General features: G+C 50.4%; 4 protein-coding genes across 5 annotated transcripts; 1 reads left to right on the top strand and 3 right to left on the bottom strand.

The window, feature by feature from the left end:
- The first annotated feature begins 298 nt into the window (after positions 1–298).
- On the top strand, positions 299–5525 carry LOC103627477 (NAC domain-containing protein 7). 2 transcript variants are annotated; one of them, XM_008647773.3, is made up of 4 exons: positions 299–939; positions 4021–4215; positions 4361–4632; positions 4740–5525. In XM_008647773.3, the coding sequence occupies exons 2-4, from the start codon at positions 4056–4058 to the stop codon at positions 5334–5336; spliced, it is 1029 nt and encodes a 342-aa protein (XP_008645995.1). In that variant the 5' UTR covers positions 299–939; positions 4021–4055; the 3' UTR covers positions 5337–5525. The 2 variants fall into 2 exon arrangements, with proteins under 2 accessions (XP_008645995.1, XP_008645996.1); XM_008647774.2 differs by lacking the exon at positions 299–939 and adding an exon at positions 951–1262.
- Positions 5489–17296, bottom strand: LOC100194053 (Thylakoid lumenal protein TL20.3 chloroplastic). The gene is made up of 6 exons (NM_001139110.1): positions 16947–17296; positions 16824–16853; positions 15834–15940; positions 15218–15252; positions 6343–6471; positions 5489–6235 (listed from the first exon to the last, which is right to left on the bottom strand). Exons 1-6 carry the CDS (start codon positions 17258–17260, stop codon positions 6044–6046), a joined length of 807 nt encoding a protein of 268 aa, NP_001132582.1. The 5' UTR covers positions 17261–17296; the 3' UTR covers positions 5489–6043.
- A 110-nt stretch (positions 17297–17406) lies between these two features.
- LOC103627476 (probable acyl-activating enzyme 2) lies at positions 17407–18694 on the bottom strand. Its single transcript, XM_008647772.4, has 2 exons — positions 18443–18694; positions 17407–18245 (listed from the first exon to the last, which is right to left on the bottom strand). The coding sequence occupies exon 2, from the start codon at positions 18186–18188 to the stop codon at positions 17781–17783; it is 408 nt and encodes a 135-aa protein (XP_008645994.1). The 5' UTR covers positions 18189–18245; positions 18443–18694; the 3' UTR covers positions 17407–17780.
- Positions 18695–19922: 1228 nt separating this feature from the next.
- LOC118471963 (heavy metal-associated isoprenylated plant protein 33-like) lies at positions 19923–21245 on the bottom strand. Its single transcript, XM_035958902.1, has 3 exons — positions 21222–21245; positions 20835–20910; positions 19923–20588 (listed from the first exon to the last, which is right to left on the bottom strand). The coding sequence occupies exons 1-3, from the start codon at positions 21243–21245 to the stop codon at positions 20077–20079; spliced, it is 612 nt and encodes a 203-aa protein (XP_035814795.1). The 3' UTR covers positions 19923–20076.
- Between the last annotated feature and the right edge of the window lie 1633 nt (positions 21246–22878).

Here is a 22878-nt window from a genome sequence, read left to right as displayed (position 1 = left end):
TTGGCTGTGGCACTCAAATGAATTCATCTCCGTGTAGTGACAGTGACAGGGTATATTTGATCCATTTGGACAAGGGTGGACATCGAAATATACTGGTCGGTCGGTCCGGCCCGGATGTGGATCGTCGTCCAGGGTGTGCCCTACACCCCCTACTAGCTACTGCTATGAGCTACGGGGGAGCTGAGGGATCGAGAGGCTATACGACTGCGGGCCTGCTGTGCATGGTGCATGTGGCATTACGAACCGAGCTGAGTGAGTGGTGTTTCCGCCACCCAGCAGAGAACTCCAGCTAATTAAGCTAGCTTCCACTTCCAGCGGCACCGCCGCACCGGCCCTCTCTTCAGCACCATCGATCACCACCGCCGCCGTGTGTAATATATATAGGTGGGCCGTGGGCGCAACTCCGCGTACCACCCCGTTGCATTTCACTCCACTCCATCCCACGCCGCGCTCCCGGAGCCCCGGCCAGCGCGTCTCTGCCTGTCCCTCTCCCCGTCTCCCTCCCTCTCCTGCGAGAGTGCTAGACAGAGACGTGCAGACCGGCCGGGGCCCACCGGCGCCTCACGCGCGCGAGGTGAGTGACGACGAGCGAGCGAGGCCGATCGAGGAGGAGCTGCTACTGCTAGCGCAGTCGATCGCGCGCGGGGGCGGGAGGTCGCTGTTGGTGTCTGGTGGAGGTGGTAGCGGTTACAGCGGGGGAAAGGAACGCGGGCGGGCGGCCGGCCAATCGGGAAAGGGCACAAGCAGATCCAGGCGTCCCAGGATTTCTGCGCCCAGACTTTGCCCGCAATCCACCGGCCGGGTCCGCGTGCGCCGTCAACCCGGCATCTGCTAGCTCCGTCTCCGTGTGTCGTCCCTCTCCCTCTCATTCCCCGGCCCGTCCGCGGCGATCGCTCCAGCGTGGTATATAAAGCGGCGGAGGCGACCTACAGATTGGCGGTAAGCCCCGAATAACCAACCATACATGCATGTTCTTCCGATCCCCTCCCATCCTCAGCTTTAATTTAGCTGCCTTTCAATCTCCGTGCGCGTGCATCCTGCTGGCCGCGTGGATTTTGTATGAGTACTCAGTCTACTGACTGGGTCACTGATTCCTAGTTGATCGCCTGACCAGTCTCGTCCGGGCCCCAATTGCAATCAAGAGGGTTTTGGGAGAATCAAAGGATCGAGCTGTGAGTTATTTGGGAGTGTGTGCTCTGATAAGCGTCATTGGCTCTCGGTGCACTCGATCTGAGCGAACTAGATTTGGAGCAACAAGCTTGGTGAGGCTTCGATCACCAGCATCCTTTTGTTCATATATACACACTGCACTGTTCTTCGTTTCTTCCATTTGCTCAGTTCTTGGATCGGTGCTGCTGTATAGTGCAGTTCCACACACAACACTGCCTGTTACCTAGCAATACTAGCTAAGGGTTCACAATGTCGGAAAAGGGAAAAGAATTCGGCCCCACCGAAAAACATGAAATTTCCGAAATTTCAGATATTCTAGGCCAAAGGCAAATTAATTTATATTTTTTAAAAACAAAAATGCTATTATTTCTCTTAAACAATGCCAATTTCGGAAATATATTTTTTCGGACCCCAGAAATTTCGGGAATTTCCGATCGAAATTGTGAACCTCTTGGTTAATGTTTTGCATTCTTTGAAGATCTTAAGGGGTTTAGTCCAAATTCCTGTTTGAAATTTCGAACCATATATATTTCTTATGAATTTTCTAGAGACAACTTCAAACAATGTTTGAAGGAACAAAAATCTCTTTTCTTTCTTTTGTTTTTCTCGTTAGCGTGCCTCCTTTTGTTTTTCATGGAGGTTTTGTTTCGGTTTAGGCTGACATATTAATAGGTTATTTTATGTCAGAACGGATCCTCTGTAAACGTGTGTGTGCTCCCTTTTCTTTTCACAATTTAGAAGCTAAGATACTATACGTTTCAGTGTATTTTCCTGTGTCCAAACATTCCTTAAGAATTAATTTATTCTTTTCTACAACTACTTAGCAATATAATCTATCATCATACGCGGGGCAAAGAAATATCATTTGCGCTGATATGCATATATATATAAGCATATTCTTGTTGTTTAGATCATATATTGGTAATGCATTTCTTTCAGCACAAAGGTCCGCATGTGCTCTAAGCTAGCTTCCTTGGCACAAAAGCAACAAAGGGAACCAATGAATTAATCTGGTAATCGTGTACATGATGAAAGCATGTCCTTTTTATCTACTGCTATGATTGCTCACTTTTTCCTTGAAAATATCATCCCAGTGGAAACATGAAACAAAGCTTATTCTGATCTGTTTGTTGGAAACTGAAACATGCATGTACCCCACATACATGCATATATCTTCAAGTACCGAAGCTGAATACATAGGGGTGGTGTAGCAAATAAATTTTGGGATAATGCAATGATATTGGACTTTCTATATGTACTGTATGCATGCTCAGAGTTGAAACTATTAGATTTGTGACCGTGATATGCGCCAACTGTGCTTCAAACTGGGGCCTGTGTATAGATCACTGGGGCCTGTATAGCTAGACACGGTTCTGTACATCATGATCATGGGCTTTATATGTGTGCGCCCACCCTGGATATAAGATGACTACCATGTACATATATATGATTTGGGTGCTAAGGTTAGTTATTATTATGTAGCATTGCCTTTTCTCTATCAGCATTATTAAGGGTCTTTGTTTAGATTAGTTAGAGCTAGTTATTAGTCGTCGAGACTATAAATTAATCTAAACTAGCTAGGATTTGTCAGCTAGTTGGCTAATAGCTAAAGACTTGGCTAAAATATTAGCTCACACACATTAACATCGTCTGAGCTAGGGCTAAAAATTAATCATATGCATCCAAATAGGCCCTAACTTATGGCATGTTTGTTTTAGCTTTTTTTTGCTTATCCTGGCCACTAGAAGCTGTCGCGGACTGCCAGACGCCCAGCTTTTTAGCGCCATTTTATGAGATTCATTTTGGTAAAAATCGACCAAAATCAACGCAAAAACACAATCGATCGAGTCGTCGCGATAGAAGAAATCCATCATTTTTTGATCCTAAACCATATAGACTAATTCATCTTTCTCTGCATGTAATCCCTACGATACTCATATTCTCACCCACAACCAGATTTTCAGAAAAAAACCTGTTAGAAAAAAACTGAACCAAACATGTACTTAATCCTTTGCGTGACATAGGGGGCGTTGAGATTGTTTGAAGTATATTACTTGTATCACCAAAAATAGTCTTAACACCAGTAGCAAACAGTCTTAACACCAGTAGCAAATATTAGCATTGATGTGCCATTTGGTCTTTTTTAAGAGGAAATAGGAGGGGGTGCACCCCTACCGGAATTTATTCAAAACAGTAAAGAGCTAGTACATCAACTTATGAAACAAAAAGAAGGATAAAAATAAAATAAGCAAGATTACACAGATATTTATGGACATTGATAATGAGAGCTTTGCTCTAAGAATAACTTGAGCAGTCTTCCCACCTACATTTACATACCTAGGACGGGAGAACTGCCTGGGCCAGACAGTGATCCCAGGCGTAGGATTTTGAGTGCCTGAGAGAGATTCAACCAAACAGGCCCCTAGTGTAAATGTTGGTGCTAATAATTACATAGCTTTGCTTATTCTATTAACTTAGTCCCTTGCACCCCCTGTAAGCAGGCGTTAGGATTGTTTAAAGTATTTATTTGTATCGCTAAAAATAGTCTTAACAGCACAGTAGCAAACCTTATTAGCATTGATGTGTCCATGTCATGCATGCTAATCTTGGCACACACATTTTACATACCTAGTACGTTGGTGCCAATAACTAATTTTCTCTCCTACTATGTCTTCTTATCTTATATATCAGCATTATTGGATGTACATACTATAGTAGGGCCTAGGGCGTATGACACACAAGCATTCAAGCAAAGCAACTTATACCTATTACGTGGCTTTGACCTAGTTTAACTGCTTGGCAGTTGGCATGCTATATTGCTGATGAAACCTTGTGCTGAATCTTTGTCAGGTTGCGGCAGTTACTGGTGGGGATCCACTGAAAGGATGGACACTTTCTCTCATGTTCCACCTGGATTCCGTTTCCACCCCACCGACGAGGAACTCGTCGACTACTACCTGAGGAAGAAGGTGGCGTCCAACAAGATCGACCTTGACGTCATAAAAGACGTCGATCTGTACAAAATTGAGCCTTGGGATCTCCAAGGCAAGAAATAAATACATTCCGAAAGCAAGTAGTTGATGCAATGGAGTTGGTAGTAGACAATTACATGCATATATACACGTGCTGCTAATTAAATATTAGACTCACAATGATCAATTGGCATCACACATGCATTTGGAATGGGCAGAGAAGTGCAAGATTGGGATGGAGGAGCAGAACGATTGGTACTTCTTCAGCCACAAGGACAAGAAGTACCCGACGGGCACTCGCACCAACCGGGCGACCACCGCCGGCTTCTGGAAGGCGACGGGGCGCGACAAGCCCATCTACACCAAGAGCTGCCTCGTCGGGATGAGGAAGACGCTCGTCTTCTACAGGGGCCGCGCGCCCAACGGCCACAAGTCCGACTGGATCATGCACGAGTACCGCCTAGAGACCACCGAGAACGGGACCGCCCCTGTACGTAAGCTTGCCTGCTTGATGCCTAGCTGAACAACAGATCTCGAGCATGCCATTCAGGCTGACAGCATTTGCTTCTTCCTGTTGCCCGTCGAATGGCGGTTCAGGAGGAAGGATGGGTGGTGTGCAGGGTGTTCAAGAAGCGAGTGGCGACCGTGCGGAGGATGGCCGACGGCGCGCCGTGGTTTGACAACCACGTCGCCGGCGGGTTCATGCCGGACCTTGTTGGCTCGGTGCCGAGGCAGCTGATGCACCACCACCCAAACGCCGTAGCGGCGGTGTACAGCGGCCAGCAGCAGCTCTACCACTGCAAGCCGGAGCTGGAGTACCATCACCTTCTGCCCAGCCAAGACGCCTTCTTGCAGCAGCTCCCACAGTTGGAGAGCCCCAAGCCTCCTCCCGCCTACATCGCCGCCCAGGGCAGCTGCAGCCTCCAGTCCCCCGACGATGCTTCTGGGTACACCGCGCGGCAACTGCCGATGACGGAAGCCGCTTACATGGACGACTCGGTCACCGACTGGAGAGTGCTCGACAAGTTCGTCGCGTCTCAGCTCGTCAGCCACGGCGGCGATGACACAGCGAAAGAGACCGCTTACTCCAGCCCGGCGCAGGCATTTCAGTCTGAGAACAGGCAGCCGGAAGAAGCACTGGACTTCGCCTCTACATCTGCCTCTGGGGACGGCGAGGCGAGCATGTGGAAGTAGCTACTACACAACGTACATGAATCCATTGGAAGCCCTATACAATTCATATATATAAAATATGCCTCCCACACCTGATTTATTAGTGTACAAATATGTATCATGCAATGCGTGTCATGGCACATGAAAAATCTCCATATGCATAATAAACATGTAACCGAAGTGGTTATATATATATATATTGTTATTTGATATCAGGTTTCAGGACCTGATGTTAACAAGGTAGCTAGCTGAAAGCTGAAGCTAAGGAGGGACTTCAGCAACTGACCTGACAATCTGCACAAACAGTCAAGCTGTCGATGGACGTCTATTTGTGCGGTTCATCCAGAACGGCAGCTCTGGTTGCTGCCGATGCATCAGCAATGTTTGTGAAATGGAGTGGAAAGTTTATTTGCTGAGACACTCCTCTGTTGAACTTCTGCTTTTGGCTATGTTGGCTTTAGAACAAGGCAGGGGCCACTCCTTTCAAGCATGAAGCACATGATTGATATGATCTATTTTCGTATACATACTATGCTATACATGCCATTCAGTACTCAGCGTGCATATCTCATCTACATCCTGAATTTTACCTGATTCCGTGTTGCAATGTTACAACAATGGCAAGAGGAAAAGAAAAACGACTTGTTTCTCTGCACTGTTCTGCTCTTACTCAATCTCCAATGTATGTACACCATCCATTGACCAGTTTCCATGTTGGATCAAACCTCTCAGCTTGCATCGCACATACCAGTAGCTGGATCACAGAAACCATCTCGGTCAAGGATCTTCTGTGGCGGGGCACTCAACAGAGGGGATGAAGGGCTCCCATATGCATTTCGACGGCTATTGCCACATCCTAGGCTTTTTCGAGTGCTCACCCCTGTCATGGGGTTGGTCCCACTTGCATATTTGCATAATGCCTGCAAAAAATAATATTAGAAATCAAGAGATTAAACAAGCATTGACCATAGAACCTGGCAATCTCCAAGAATAGCAGCATGGCATTGTCATTTAATTAACTACGTACCTGTTTCTGTGATAGGTCAATAACAGCATCACTGAAGTCAGCACCTTCAATGATGGCTCCTCCAAGATCACTACGTGTGAGGACTGACCGTACAAGAACAGCATTTGTAAGGTTAGCTTCATTCAGAACCTGCCACAAACATACAATGTCTCAAAACTTGTTTGAACTGAAAAGCTGTCAGGGAATCATGCATATTGACAACTTTCTAATATCGAATGCATAACAGGAAAATATACTCCAGTAGTTGCCATGGTATATTGCCATTTAAATGTTTAAATGGCATTTGCAGGTCTAACGGTGCAAGCATTAAGTACGCCACACCAGAACAAATATAAGATTCTATTACTACACCCGGTTCTTCATCTGGCTTGCCTTACATAAAACATAATTTGAACGGCCCAATGGCTAATGGAAGAAGATTCTCAAACTAATAGTTCACCCCAATGTGAAACTGGAGCTCAGAAACACACAGAAACTGCTCGCTGGTCAGCAACAGTGGTCAACAACTGCTTCCTGACAACTATCCCTGTGCACAGTTAGGTCTTAAACCATTGAACATGCCAATCCAAACCAGACGGACCAGTAGAAGCAGTTTCATGGGTTAACCGGTTTTCTGGTTTGAAACCCATATGTGAGCGCAGATCTAGATGAGGAAGCGCAGAGTACAGCGTATCCATGGCAAGCAGCGAGGTACAGATAGACGACACAGGGCCAATTGTGCAGGACCAGGGCTGCCATCCATGCCAAAGGTTCTGTTTCCTTTTTTTTCCCTTCAACATGTAGGAGAGTTGTGCACCTTTTATATTAAGTGCTTGTTTGATTTCATGGGGATTGGAGGGAATTGAGGGACATATAATATCTTGCTAGTTAAAAATGACTAGTAAGGGATTATATATCCCTCAACCCCCTCCAATCCTCATGCAACCAAACAAGCCCTAAAGAGAAAAAGATGAGGAGTGAAACCCCTGACAAGGAAACCTACTTATCTCCACTAGGAGATAAAAAACACATAGGCTTATCACCTGACAAACACAAGAGCACGGCCATTTTTTAGATTATAAAATTCTGGCCTCCAACATCCACGAATCAATGAGTACAGCCGTTCAATATAGGCCCATAGTACCTAGACTATACTTTACCACAAGGTAATACAAAATTTAAGGTACGCGACTAAGAAATAAGACTTGAGTCTCAATCCTATTATGCTTTCGCTAGCCAACTTATCGAGGAATTCCAGCATCAAAATCTCCAATTCAACAATCAACCGTAGTCCTCTAGTGATGTGTTGTGCATCTGAACAAAAGTCGACGCTACACTAGAAAGAAGCTTTGCCAAGCCTCCCGCCCTCCTCATCCGAACTATTCCTCCTTCCAGCAGCCAAAAGTGCTCTGATCTCTTAACACCAGCTAGCAGTCAGGAGACGAGCAGGAAGGATGCCGAGTTTCTACAAGAGCATGACCGTACCATGATGACAATTTACTCTACAACCTCCACACGACCAAAGAATAAATCCTGAAGTTTCCAACCTCTCCAGGGATTGATGGAGAGGTAGACGGCGCTGACATTGTCGCAGTAGACAAGGGTGGCGCGCTAAAGAGGGTTGTTGAGCTCGTGGAGTAGCTATCGCATCCAGGAGGCCTTTGCCACGTCGTTGGCCACAGCGCAATATTCGGCCTCTACGCTGGAGCGGGAGACGACGGGTTGCCGCTTGGCGGCCCAGGAGACGAGGTTGGCGCCCAGGAATACGGCATAGCCTGAAGTGGACCGGCGCGTGTCGAGCAGCCGGCCCAGTCAGCGTCGGTGTAGACCACGAGCTCCAACGTCGGGGATGGTCGGAGTAGGAGGCCGTAGTCGAGGGAGCCGCGGAGGTAGCGCAGGATCCGCTTGAGAGCGATGAGATGGGGCTCCCGTGGGGTGTGCATATGTAGGCACGCCTACTGGACAGCGTAGGCCATGTCGGGCCGGGAGAAGGTGAGGTACTGGAGCGCACCAGTCAAGCTCCGGTAAGACGTCGCATCGGCGACCAAGGGCCTGTCATCCTCAGAGAGCTTCGCCTGAGTGTCGACAGGCGTGGAGCAGGGCTTGCAGTCCGACATGTTAGCCCACTCCAGGTTGTCGAAGGCGTATTGGCGCTGGTGAAGGAAGAGACCCTGGGACCGGCACTCAGCAGTAATGCCGAGGAAGTGGTGGAGGGACCCCAAGTCCTTCATCGCAAACTCCCGTTGTAGGGCGTATCCGAGCGGCCGACGGCTGACCGGCGAGGGGGGGAGGGGGGCGTCCAGGCCAGGGAGAATGACCGACGACTGGGAGGGGTGGTGGCTAGGAGGGGGAAGGAAAGAAATGTGGCTCTATACTATGTGGGAAACCCTAACCCTAGAATAGGGTTGGGCAATGAATTAATAGACTAGGTTAACTGGGTCAGGCCCATTACAAGGGACGGGTATCTAACAGGGACATCCCTCCCCATGGCCATTTTTTAATATATTTATGTGGGTAGCTCTGCTACATATAGTTTTTTTGGAAAAAGTACATCTACTCCGAGCAAGACTTATGCTTCATTAAATTATTTTTTACACCCCAATCTTAAATCATGTACTCGAACAAATGTGAGGATGGTATGGGAGAATGTGAGTGAAATATCGCATTCCAAGAGGAAGTACCATTTTCCTTAAGTGGTGATCTGTTTTGAACTTAGCCACATATAATTATAGGACCAATAACACACTTACAAATTTCTATATTTTTATTTAGTAATGCAGAATACTCTTCAAAATAAGACCACACCCATGTTTACATTGTTTCAGAAGTAAATGGTATATGTCTCGAAGTGTTGAACACAGAATAAATGAATAGTGCTTCTCCTAAATCCCCAATGACTTCTAGTGTGCAATAGATGATTTTTGTCCTTCCTTTTTATCCCTTCTTTTAATATGGGCCTCTAGATGTATATGAATCTAAGACTCAGCAGAAGATGTAGTGTATTCAGTCTTATTGATTAGTCTCAGTTAGATATTCTTGTACATATTAGATCACTAGATAAAGGTTTTGTTAGAGCGTTGTTTTCGTTACTGTGTATACCTCCATTGTAATGGGCCTTGACCCACAACACTCAGCTATATATATACACTCCAAACCCTGATTAGGGTTAGGGTTTCCCACTCCAACTTTGTATCAGAGCCAATTCCTCTCTTCCCCATCCTCCGCCCAGCCGTCGGCCGTCCCTTGGGCACCTGCCCAGCCACCGGCCGGATCCCCTACTCTTCACTGGCCGTCGGGCCTCCTCCCCTAGGCCGGGCGCGCGGACCTTCTCGTCGGGTCGGCTCCTCCCAGGTCGCCGCTGCCGTCTGCACCCATCGGGATCCGCGCGTCATCCACCGGCCGCTGGCAGTCGTCGCGCGTGTCTCTGGCCAGGCCCGCGCGCCCGCGGCCTGCACCTGCCGGGATCTGCATGTCATCCGCCAGCCGCCGCCAAACGCCCTCATGTGCGATCGAGCCATCCATGCTCTGCGCACGTGCGCGGCGCACCTGCCCCTGCACCCCCGTCCGCCGCCCGCGTGCCTGTGGCTCGCCGGTGATACGACTTCCTCCCCGGCGGCGGGCCTCCCTACCCTGGTCGCCGAAGCTTCCCCCCGCCCCTTCTTGCCGCCTCTCGCGCGAGTAGAGACGACGACGCCCTAGTTGCACATCTGCCTTCCGTGGTGGCGCCTCGTGCTCGTCAGCGTCCACTGACCAGCGCGCCCTAGCCCCCAAGCGGCCACAGTGCCCCTGGTAGTTCCCAGGCTGACGTCCTTCCTTCCCTCTATTCCCGGCGCCGCTGCTCCCCTCCGCATCGTCTCCCCTGTGCAGCCCCCCGACATCTTCCCTACCACCTGCACTACTCCGTCTATGGCGGCCCTCATCGCCTCGCCTGCCGCTTTTGTGGCTCTACTCCCTCTATGGCGGCCCTCATCGCCTCGCCTACCGCTTCTGTGGCTCCCGATCTCCTCGGTGCCGCCCCCATGCCGGTTCTCTATCCTAGCCCACACGTGGCTTGGACTTTTCCTCCCGCCGCTAGGGACCCTGCCTCACCTGTGTTTACTATGCCTCCCCTCGCCGGTTCCATGGCTTCACCCGCGACATACATGAGCTTTGCCTCGCTCGCTGCTCACGTGGCTCCTGGCTTCCCTGACCCCCTACTGGCTTCGCCTATTTCCACCGGGATCGTTGTGTGTGTCCTCCTCCACGATAACCAGCTTGTCTGGGGCACCTTTGTGGCCTTCGGTCGCGCCATGAGCCCTGTCCTTCGTGACTGTATTGAGCTTCACCCACATGTGGGCCGCCATGTGCCTGGACCGCTTGTCTTCCCTAGAGCCGTGATTGTCTCCCTGTCGATCGAGACCTTTTTGTCTCCCTCCCATACTCGTGACTTTGTCAGAGGTCCTCCCTGGCTCTTTCTGCGCACCCCATGGCTTCACCACCCTCTCCTACCGATTGGGTGGTCGACTCCGGAGCCACCTTCCACAGCACTCCCACCACTAGCTCGTTATTCCACTCCTATCCACCACACCCCTCACATCCTCCCTCTATCATTGTGGGCAACGGTTCCACCCATTGGTTACCTTAGTAGGTGCATCGGTTCTTCTAGGACCTTTCTACCTTCACGACGTTCGTGTTGTTCCCGGTCTGACTCATCCCCTTCTCTCGATTCGTCGCTTCACTAGTGACAACCACTGTTCTATGGAGTTCTATCCCTGGGGGCTCACCATACGCCACCTTCCCACGTGTGTCGTGCTCGCTCATTGTGACAGCTCCGACCCCCTTTACTCTCTTCACTTGCCCTCCGCTTCCCCCACCAGCGAAGCCTCACCCTATGCTCTTGCTACTACCACCACCTCCGCCGTTTGACATCGTTGTCTCGGGCACCCTGGACCTGACGTGATGTCCCAGCTTTCTAGTCGCTCAGATATATCCTACACCCGGGGCTCCTCTGAGCGCATCTGTCATGCTTGTCAGCTCGGCCATCACTCTCGTCTTCCTTTTTCCACTTCCACGTACAGGGCTGCTCAGACCTTTGACCTTGTCCATTGTAACCTCTGGACTTCTCCTGTCCTCAGTCTCTCTGGTTACAAATACTACCTACCCGAACCGTGATTAGGCCTTTTTCCTTTTAGTGCTCTTAAAAGCTTTTCTCCTCCCCTTTCTCTCTCTTTCTCTTTTTGGTGACATCTTGTTGGGTTTCAACTCTAGCCTACCCCAACTTGCTTGAGCCTAAAAGGCTATGTTGCATTCTAGACGACTTCTCTCTTTTTCTTTGGACTTTCCCACTTCGGCTGAAGTCTGACACGTTCACCACCCTCACCCACTTCTTCACCTGGGTCTCCACCCAGTTCCGTCGCCAAGTTCGTGCCCTCCAGTGTGACACATGCCGCGAGTTCGATTACAACGCCTCTCGCTCCTTCCTCACCCACAGCATCCAATTGCGTCTCTCGTGCCCCTATACCTCTCCTCAGAACGACTGGGCTGAACGCATCATTCGTACCACCACCAACATGATCTAATGCCTCCTTTTTCAGGCTTCTCTCCCAGCCAGCTATTGGGCAGAGGCCCTGGACACTACCACACATCTCAACCGCCTCCCCTCGAAGGCAGTGAGCCACCCCACTCCCAACTTCGCCCTGTATGGCATAGCCCCCTCCTACGACCACCTTCGCGTGTTCGGTTGTGCTTGCTATCCCAACACTCCTGCCACCGCTCCCCATAAGTTATCTCCTCGCTCCACTTGTTGCCTCTTCTTCGGTTACTCTCCTGACCACAAGGGGTATGGTTGTCTTGACCTCGTCACCCACCGCATACTCATCTCTCGTCACGTTGTTTTCGACGAAGCTGTGTTTCCCCTTGCTGGCTCCTCTCCACCCACCGATCTCGACTCTCTTCTCGAGTCCGATCCGGTTCCACGTCCACCCCAGACGCCTCGCCTCGCGCCATTACCTGCGCCACGCGCGGCTCCAACGCCTCCGCTCGCGCCTTTACCTGCGCCACGCGTGGCCTCTACACCTCCGCTCGCGCCTCTTCCCACGCCACGCACGGCCACGTCGACCCTGTCCACGCCACGCGCGGCCCCATCGACGAGTGTGGCCCGCTTCGCCGACCCTGCCCTCTTCTACTGCCGCCGCGGGCGCGCCACTCCCTCGGCTCCCGTTGACCCGGCCCCACCAACAAGTGTGGCTCGCTTCGCCGACCCCGCAGTTGTCTACCACCGTCGCGAGCGGGCCACGCCCTCGATTCCCGATGCCTTGTCGGCCCGCACTGAGCCTCCTGTGTACCACCCGGTCGCCATCCACCGCGACCCCGGGCACGTCCACCCTATGGTGACTCGTCGCGCAGCCGACGTTCTCCGCCCCGTCGATCGGCTGATCTTGGCGACCGATACGACTGCCGCTCCTCCGGGCGCCTCAGCGGTCCCCTCCTCCGTTCGTGCCGCCCTCGCCGACCCCCACTGGAGTCGCGCTATGGAGGAGTACGCGGCTCGCTAGCCAGCAACACCGAGGACCTGGTGTCGTATCCACCAGGCACCAACGTGGTCACCGACAAGTGGCTCTTTCGCCACAAGCTGACCTCGGACGGCTCCCTCAACCCCTACAAGGCCTGTAGGGTCCTTCGAGCCTTCACCTAGCGCCCCGGAGTGGACTACGACGAGACCTGCAGCCCCATCGTCAAGTTCACCACCATTCGAGCCGTCCACTCCCTCGCCCTCTCCCGGGACTGGGCGATCCATCAGCTCAACGTCAAGAATGTCTTCCTCCACGATACTCTAACATAGATTGTCTACTGCAGCCAGCCCACCGGCTTCGTCGACGTCGCTCGCTCGGATCTGGTCTGTCGGCTGAACCGCTCCCTGTACGGCCTGAACAGGTGCCGCGAGCTTGGTACAATCGCTTCGCCTCCTACTTGGCCTCCATTGGCTTCGTCGAGGCCAAGTCGGACACGTCCCTCTTAGGGATGGCAACGGGCACATTTTACCCGCAGGCCCGCGGGTAAAAACCCTATAGGATGCGGGTTTAGGTGTGAGTTTGTACCCGTGGGTATGGATACGGGTTTGATTCTCAACCCGACGGGTTTTTTCTCGTGGGTATGAAAATGTTGTACCTGTGCCCGCAAACCCGCCTACCCGCGCGCGTGTGTGTGTATATATATATAATATGACGACTTTCTCTGTGGCTTCATGGCCCCGTGCACACAGCCCCCTCGTCACGGCCTCGGCGTGAAACAGGAAGCGTCCGCCCAGTCCCCTCCTCACGGCCTTTGGTAGCTAGCTAATGGGCCTTGGCCCTTGGCAACGGCAAACACATTTCCACCGTGCCCTGCTATTAAAACAGTTTGCTTCGAGTGCCCATGCCTGCGTATGTGTGGTGTACTGGTGTGCATTGTGTGTCTGTGTAGACTATAGAACACATGCATCTCAATTTAGTGCCACCCCGAAAGCTTTGAGCGAGCGGAGCCAATCAAATGATATAAAAGAAGACTACATGCGCCAGAGAACTCGTAGAACTTTTGGCTAAGATCGGTACATGTTTTTATCAGTTTAATAAATATTTATTATTATGTGCTATCAGTTTAATAAATATTTATTATATGACTGTGCCCGCGGGTGCCATAAACCCGTGGGTAGCGGGTTTGGGTAACATACGCTACCCGTCGCGGGTAGCGGGTGCGGGTACAGGTTTAACATTAATCTCGCGGGTACGGGTTTGTAATCTCTGTACTCGCGGGTTTTAAACCCGTTGCCATCCCTAGTCCCTCTTCAACTACCAGCGCGGCGATGACACCGTCTACCTCCTGCTCTACATCGACGACATTGTGCTCACGGCATCCACTGTCGACCTTCTACAACGCACGATCGTCGCCCTTCAGCGGGAGTTCGCAATGAAGGACCTGGGGCCCTTCACCACTTCCTCAGCATCACCGCCGAGCGCCGGCCTCAGGGTATCTTCCTCCACCAGTACTAGTATGCCATCGACATCCTAGAGCGCTGGCATGTCCGACAGCAAGCCCTGCTCCACGGCTCCACGCCTGTCGACACTCAGGCAAAGCTCTCTAAGGATGACGGGCACTCGGTCCCCGACGCAACGTCCTATCGGAGCCTGACCGGTGCCCTCCAGTATCTATCCTTCTCCAAGCCCGACATCGCCTACACCGTCCAACAAGTGTGCCTGTATATGCACACCCCACGGGAGCCCCACCTCACCGCTCTCAAGCGGATTCTATGCTACCTCCGCGGCTCCCTCGAATACGGCCTCCTACTCCGACCCTCCCCGACGTCGGAGCTCGTGGTCTACACCGACGCTGACTGGGTTGGCTGTCCCGACACACGTCGGTCCACTTCCATGTTATCTCACAATATATAAACAACATATTCAATTTTTCATTTTAAAGCTTCCTTATTGTCTCACACTTTCACTCTACTATCTCATCCTACAACCCCTGAAACTCTGATCTATCAAAGAATTAGGTTTATCCATGTTATTCAAATATTTGCTGAAAGGACACTAGAAACAGAGGAAGACAATGATATAAGTATTAGAACTCAAAGTTAAGATAACATTCCAATAATTAATCAACTTGGGTCCTATTGTGATTTCCTTTATTAACCTCAAAAATCAAGAAGGGTTATCACCATAATTTATTACTATAGAAAAAGGGAAAACATAGGGTCAACCTTTAAAGTTGACCTAGAATGTAGATGTGTAGTTATGTATGCTCCATCTATGCCTATAATCACTGAAATATGGCCCATATATTTCAATAAACATAAAAATCACATGCATTTGGGGGGGGGATAAGTATAGTGCAACAATATGACAAAGCTAAAACCTAAAAGTACTAATTCAGTTTTTACCATGCGGTCCATTAATGTATCACTCAAATCAGCACCTGTAAAGGTAAAACAACAGCACCGTTAAAAATAAAACACAGAGTCTAACTCGTTTCAAGGGCATACTCTCAAATGCAGTAAAATCACATCAACAAGATAGAAAGATTCAGATATAGAGTCTCAGTTCTGTAATTTACTTTGGTTTTCGCTAAAAATAAGGTCAGTTTCTACGATTCTAGATAAAGTGCTGGGAAGACAGATGTGGGGATCCCACATAATCAGGTTTTAATGAATGCCAGGGCCCAGAAGACCAGAACTACTACCGAACTTTGATATAAATAGTATGATGAGTCAACTTGAAACCAGAAGAGAAACAAGAACTGCAGTTAGCTTCTTGTTCTGGTTTTATACTGAGATGGTTGTGAGGCAAGTACCAGATAAGAGGTACTCTATGATATCTCTGGTTGATTAGCTTCTAGAGTAAGGTACGTTAGAGGACCACTGACCACTAAACAAATATAGTTATGTGCATCAAGCCATTAAATAAAGGTAGTTTTGCACATCAAGCACACACATCATGTATGAGAATATAGAAAGTGAATATTGACCTATCTGCCTAATAAAAAGTTGTTTCGCTCACCAGTGAAATTTGCCTTATAAGCAACAGCCTTTTCAAGATAGGCACCATTGAATGTGGAACCACTGAAATCTGACTCTCTCATATCAGCGGATGTGAAGTTGGCCCGCCTAAAGCAACAAATGATGCATTATGTAAATGAGAGATGAGGAATAGAAAAAACTATTGTTCCTTTAGTTATCCTTATGACCTTATCCATATCACAGATAATTACTCTTATTCTGGTTTGACAACACTGTACTTACAGTTACGGGTCGTTTGGATTCATTCATTTTGGAGGAATTGGAATTTACTTAATAAAGTAACATATTACCTTGGAATTTAACATTCCACCACTTTCTAAAGTTCAGATATAAGCATATCTCAAATTAATAGGGTAGAGGACGTGAAATGATTTTATGTATCAGTAGAATTTGTTTCTACTCTACAACTTGACGCTCTACGACTCACTCATCCATAGTAAAAATGTAGCACATAAATATCCCCGACATTATGCTAATAATAGTATACAATATATTTTGTATAAAACCAAATTAACTTAATTGATATGTGTCTAAATTACTATTATTAGAATGGAATTCAATTCCAAGGATCCAAACGGGGCGTTATAGTAATTCTGTAGCATATTTGTTACACACTTTCTCCATAAATAGGCATTTCATACAACAAGTTGTTTCCATCTAGTAACTTGTAACTATGAGTTAAAGCAATGCTCATAAAATGCATACACACACAATGCTGGACTATTTTGGAAACAATTCAGTTTATAAACTCACAACTGCCATCGTTATATCCGTGAAGTTTATCGCTAATACTTAAATTTCCATACGGCCAAAATCACATCAGACCGAAACAGGCAGAAAGCAAGCTAAGTTATATCCGGTATAATTATCGAAGTTGAAAATATATTTCCTTTCTACTAACTATTCCTTTAATGTTGCCATTGAAAAACTAGGGGATTCTAACTCGGTACAAGTGAAATTAAGGACCCACCTGAAGTTCTCGTTAACGTGGACAGCCTTCCTGTAAGACCATTAAAACAAAGCAAATTACCTAGGCAATGTAACAACAAAATGGTCATGAAGAAGAGATGAAGAAGCAGAGGTGCTGGCATACTTGAGATCGGCCGAGCCGAACTGCGCGGCAGAGCCAATGCCAAATTCGCCCCGCTGCTCGGCCTCAAACTTGTTCAGGTCCGCGTAAGCTGGCATAGAGGCGGCAACCACGGCCGCCGCGAGCGCGGCGGATACCGCGGCACCCCACCTCGGCTGCTGCGGTGCCGGCGAGGCGTTCGACGCATTGTTGCCCCCGCGTTCGGGCGCTGCCAGGCAGGAGATGCGCGGGAGGCGGCGAGGTGGGCAGCGAGAGAAGGAAGATAAGTTCGTGGGCAGGACGGCGGCGGCGAGAGGGGAGGTGGATGCGGGAGTCATGGCCGCGACAGGTGAGCAGTGGTCGCAGGTGTAGCCCGAGTATAGGGAAGAAGAGGGTGAGGTGGGGAACGGGACAGACTGGTGGTGGTGGCGGCTTGCGCGCGAACACGTAACTGCTAGCGGAGCCGTCTCGCGACACGGGCGCGAAGAAAAGATCCGGCGCTACTGCATTATCACATTCACAAACTAAACGCCCTCAAGAGTTAGCATCACGCAGATACAACATGGAAGCCATCCTCTACACAACTAGAGTGCACATAGCCGATAACATCTCTACAACTATTAAGAGTGGAGCGTAGACTGCCCCCGCCTCAACGTCCACGCCGCGAATCCCGCTCAGCGCTCACGTCAGCCCGCACGCGGATCCAGCGCCCCCCGCCCCCCGCGATTCACCCACCGCCCGCAGATCCAGCGCCCCTCCCCACGATTCACCGCCCCCCCCCCCCCCCCCCGCGATTCACCGCCCGCAGATCCAGCGCCCCTCCCCGCGATTCACCGCCCCCCCCCCCCCCCCCGCGATTCACCGCCCGCAGATCCAGCGCCCCTCCCCGCGATTCACCGCCCCTGCACGCAGATCCAGCGCGATCGGCTCGTTCTCATCGTCCGGCCACCGGATCAAGAACTCTGGATCGCCGCCTCTGCTGTTGCTGAGGAGGGCCTCGTACTCGTAGCATCGATCGACGCCTGGGATCTTGTTGTTTCCTGTCGCCGCTGGCGGCGGCTCGTCGAGCGCCCCGTTGATTAGCACCACGGCGGGTACCCTGCTCGCTCCGCCGGCCTGCTGGGAGATGAAGCGGAGCGCTTCCCGGGCGACGCCCAGCAGCACGGCGTCCACGAACACGACCTTGGCCTCCGAGTGCTGCAGCAGCACGGACGCCATGCCGGCGTCGAGCCGCGAGTTGAGCGCGCAGATCACGGCGCCCGCCATGGGAATGCCGAAGTGGAGCTCGCAGAAGGCCGGGATGTTCTGCGCGAACACCGCAACCTACACGGGGGCAGCAACGGCTTCGGTTGAGGACCGGTCGGCAAGTTCGATTCGATTCGGTACTAGAAGCAGCAGCAAATCGAGAGAGACAGCCAGGATGGAGAACAACAAGAGCAGTAAAAGTGAATGCTTGGACGGCGGCAGGTAAATAACGCCCGAATCTACCGAGGCAAGGCAACGGCTGGACAGAGACTTACCACGTCACGGCGCGCGACGCCGAGCCCCGCGAGCGCGGCGGCGAGGCGGAGGCAGCAGTCCCGGGTCTGCCGCCAGGTGCGGGGCGGCGGCGCGGCGTCGTGTCCAGCGGCGACGATGGAGGGGCGGTCGGGGTAGACGAGCGTGGTGCGCTCGAGGAAGCTGATGGGCGTGAGCGGCGCGTTTAGGTGTGTGGTTGGCAGCGCTCGGGAGTCGGACGTGCGGCCTAGGCGGCCTGAACGAACTGCGGATGGCGCTCAGGCGCGCGGCGAGCAGCACTCGTGCGGGCGGCGGCGCTTGGACCTCAGGTGCACGGCAGACGACATCAACACATACGACTGCGTCCACCACCTGTAGACGGCACTGACCCAGTTCCAGGCCCGGCGTGTTCCCTGCTGGCTGCTGCCTTTCATTTTCGGATTCTTGTGTGCTTGTGTTCCTGACAAATTCTAGCAGTGGCACCACTACGTGTAAGCGCGGCCGTCGCTGGAGGCGAATGCCGTACAGCAGACTCCAAAGCTTTATCACTAAATGGCATAATTGATCTATTATTTAAAATATATGATTCATACTTTACCTCTTTTATTATGTGGTAATATATATGTGATAGTACAATGAGCATGACTCCAAAGCTTATGTGCTCGTGGTTTTCTGCCTTCAGCCACAAAGATTATTCCGAATTCTTTTAGCCACAAAGATTATTCCAGAAAAGTAAGCCCCTGGCCTTTTGTTATGTGATGCTTATGACCATTATTATCCTTCTGTACTGAAATTGTCATCGTCATTTGGCAGATACAACCTCAAATTAACTTGCATGCTCATCCACCCTGTTGAAGAAATATTGTAGCAATTAATTCAAGGAAGTAATAGGCTAATGGTAGTTGTTCATCTAGAACTCATTCGATTCCAAGTTCTAGCTATGGCCGTGACCGGTAACTTTTTTCTCTGTGCTTTGTTGATGTTTGAATGGACCATGAAGCACTAGGACATATACTAAATTGAAAATTTATTTATCTACTACTAAGATGCCCGTACTAATAATATGATAAACCTAAAAAGGCAATAAAGTGAATACACATTAAAAATCGTGATAAAAGTGATTGAGGTAATAAGGGAGGTAAAAAATCTGAATCTTTATTTCTTATCCTAAGTTCTAAAATCCTAAGCCAATACTTGAGCAATTGTTTCTATAAATGTCTTAGAACATGTGCTTGTCTGGATTTAGATATATGTGATAAATCATCATACTCTCTCATCGAATAGGGTTGTTCGGTTATATCAGAATGAGGTCATGAATTGTTCTAGGTGAACAATTATTATACAAATTAGACAATTATTCTAGGTAGGTATAGTTCTATAATGAACCCCGGATAACCGAATAAGCCCTAAGTGGAAACGACATGTAGAAACCAAGCGACTTGGAGGAATTCGTGATATTGGAAATATAAGTAGGTGTGCATGCACTTGTTATGAATGAAGAATTCATGATCCACATGCATAATATCGTGATTATTAGGATATTTTAGTAGTGGCTATTACATGATATCTCTACAACTATTAAGAGTGGAGCGTAGACTGCCCCCGCCTCTACAACCTCCTCCTGCTACCGCGCGCCCAGCCCCCGCGAAAATCGCTGCTACCGCACGCCTAGCCCCCGCGAAAATCGCCGCAACCGAACGCTCGCCGCCGCCGCGAAACCTCGCCGCCTACCATACACCCACCGGCGCCCAACCGAGCACCGAAAACCCCGCCACCGCGAAACCTCGCCGCCCACCCGCGCCCAACCGAGCACATGAGACAGCTTCATGCCCTTCATCTGCATCACCTGCTGCATCTGCTGTGGTGTCGGCTGCGGCAGCACCATGTTCGCATCTTTCCCGCCCTTGCCTCCTCCTCCTTCTCCTCCGCCGCCCTTGGTCTGCTGGCCCTTCGCGCCGCCGTCGCCACCCTTGGGCTGCTTGTCCTTCCCGCCGCCGCCGCCGCCGCCAAGCTGCAGCTTCTGGAGCTGGCTCACCACGTCAAGCTTGGCGCCCCACAGCTGCGCCGGCTTGCCCGCCTTGTTGAGCTTCTTGATGACGGTGGCCGGATCCATGAGGCCGGACACCGTCACCTTCCCCTGCTCTGCATCTATGCTGCTCTGGTACACGCCTGCAGATCAGCGCAGCACTTTTTCATTTCTATTCCTACTTACGATAAGATTACGAGGGGGAAATGCGTTTTCAGAACACAGAAGCAGCAAATCTGAGCAGACAGAACAGAACCAAGCGTTTACTAGGATCCAAGGCAGTGAGTTGTGCGAGCACAACACAAGAGAGCAAAGCCCGGGGTCTTTTTTAAAAAGAAAGAAAGAAAAAGAATGAAGCAATTTGACTTAGAAGAATGTTTGTTTGTTACCATCGATCTTGTGCAGGATCTTCTTGACCTTCTTCTCGCACCCATCGCAGTGGATATTCACTTTCAGCGCGCAGGTCTGGGAGTGAACCAACCATCCAACAGAAGAAAAAAAAGAACGGATGTTCAGAGAACAGGCATGCACACACTTCGTGTTGGAATGAACAAAAACAATGAACCTGTGTGCGTGTGTGTAGGTGGGGTGCGGTGGTTGAGTCGAACGGCAAGAAGAAGCAGAAGCAGAGCGAAGCGAACTCACCTGCTCATCTTCGCCTCGACTTGACCACGCACCTCAGACAACGTTGCAGCCCGCAACCATCAATCGCAGAGCAAGCGGCTTCACATCTGGTTCGGAAACGCTGGAATCAGCGGCGGGAGAAGAACACGAACAGGAACAGAGAACAACAGCAACATTTCCCGGCGGTGTGTGTGTGGGGGGGGTGTGGGTGGGTGTGTGTCGGAGAAGACGGCTCTCATTCAGTAGCGCGCGCGTGAGTGAGAGACACAGAGGACTTTAATGGCGCGCAGTAAAACACCGTCCTTGCACACACATACACGCACTCACTCCACTCACTCACTCAGAGAAGAGTGAATGCAGAGAGAGAAGAAGCAGATCCCTGTCGCCGCTACTCGCCAGAAAGCCATGAGCGAGGCTTGCGATCCAAGCGCCTGCGCCTGCGGTGTGGTTTAGAGGAGGAGGAAGAAGAGTTCGTGATGGGAGGCGGGAGGAAGAGGAAGAAGAGGAAGAGGAAGAAGAGACACGCGCCGGCCGGACCCAACTCAGCTCTGTCTACGTACAGAGATGGCAGGTGCTTACCAAGCTTTTATTTTTGCCTGAGAGAGTCGCCCCCCGCCCCGCCTTTGGATGGAAGCCTTTGCTAGCTCTGTTGTGCCTTCAGCAGCCAGCAGCAGCAAGCTTGCGAGTAATGGCTGGCTGGCTGGTTGGGTGCTTGTGGAAGAGAGTAATGATGTGTTTGGTTCGGTATCAACAAGGGATGGGACGGGATCAATCCTGGGTTGATCCTGTCCCTTATTTTTTTAGGGATGGCCTCATCCACTATTTTTGAAGAATATTTCTTAAAACTGACTCTAGACCTCCAAAGCAAACATGGGTCAACTTAGAATGATCCTACCCCATCCCTCTTCATACTTCCTCATCCATCCATCCAAACACTATCTAAGAGACTGCTAGAGGCAGCGAGCGAAAGAGCGAGGTCGGGTGGTGGGATTTAAATAGGGAGGCCTTGTCAGGAAGTGCTTTGTTATTATTATTTTTACTAGGTGTGTGCCCGTGCGTTGCAACGGAAACATATAACTGTGGATGCCCATGGCAGGTACTGGTCGCACGTGGTACAGTGCAGGAGCTGCAACGCGGCGCTCGAGGCTGCCCTGCAGGTGGCCTCGGTCGCCGTCGTCGGGTTCCTTGCCGTCGCTAAGGGAACGATCCTCACGTCGACTGTTCAGAGGGCCGCGGTCGTGTTGGCGATCGTGTTGTGCTTCGCTGCCTCCCGCTGGCTTGCCAGCTTCATCTAGGACTTCTACTTCCAATACTACATCCACGCCTACAAGTGACGCGCTCAGGAATACATCTATTTTTTAAGGTTTTGTTGCTAGGAGATTGTTGTATTTACTGTGAATACATATTATTAGGATAATTGGGTGGGTAGAAAGCAGTATCTATATTGCATTAACTTGTATATAATAATATATATAATCGATGATGAAACGGAATACACACGGCTTCAGTTGTGTTCACTGGAACAGCAAATTAGCTGAGTTAGTTAGATGGCCTGAGTAATACTTCGCCGATACTCCCCAAATACCCACCCTCCTTGCCGGGCAGCGCTACTGGGGGCATGGCGGCCCCGCAGCCAATGGTACGTTGTACGGCGTGGTAGACGGGCTGCTCTCCCAAGAGCGCAGCAGCCTGCTGCCCCACCTAAATCGATAAATAAGTTACCAATGGTATTATATGTTCCCGTTGCAACACTCCCAGATCTCCAAGGAAGAAAAAGATCCGGTCAAATATGTGTCGATGTTCATCTCC

This window comes from Zea mays, chromosome 5 (genome assembly GCF_902167145.1).
Source record: "Zea mays cultivar B73 chromosome 5, Zm-B73-REFERENCE-NAM-5.0, whole genome shotgun sequence".
Lineage (NCBI taxonomy): Eukaryota > Viridiplantae > Streptophyta > Magnoliopsida > Poales > Poaceae > Zea > Zea mays.
Note: the sequence above shows the minus strand (reverse complement) of the source record. Positions and strands in the feature narration are given on the sequence as shown.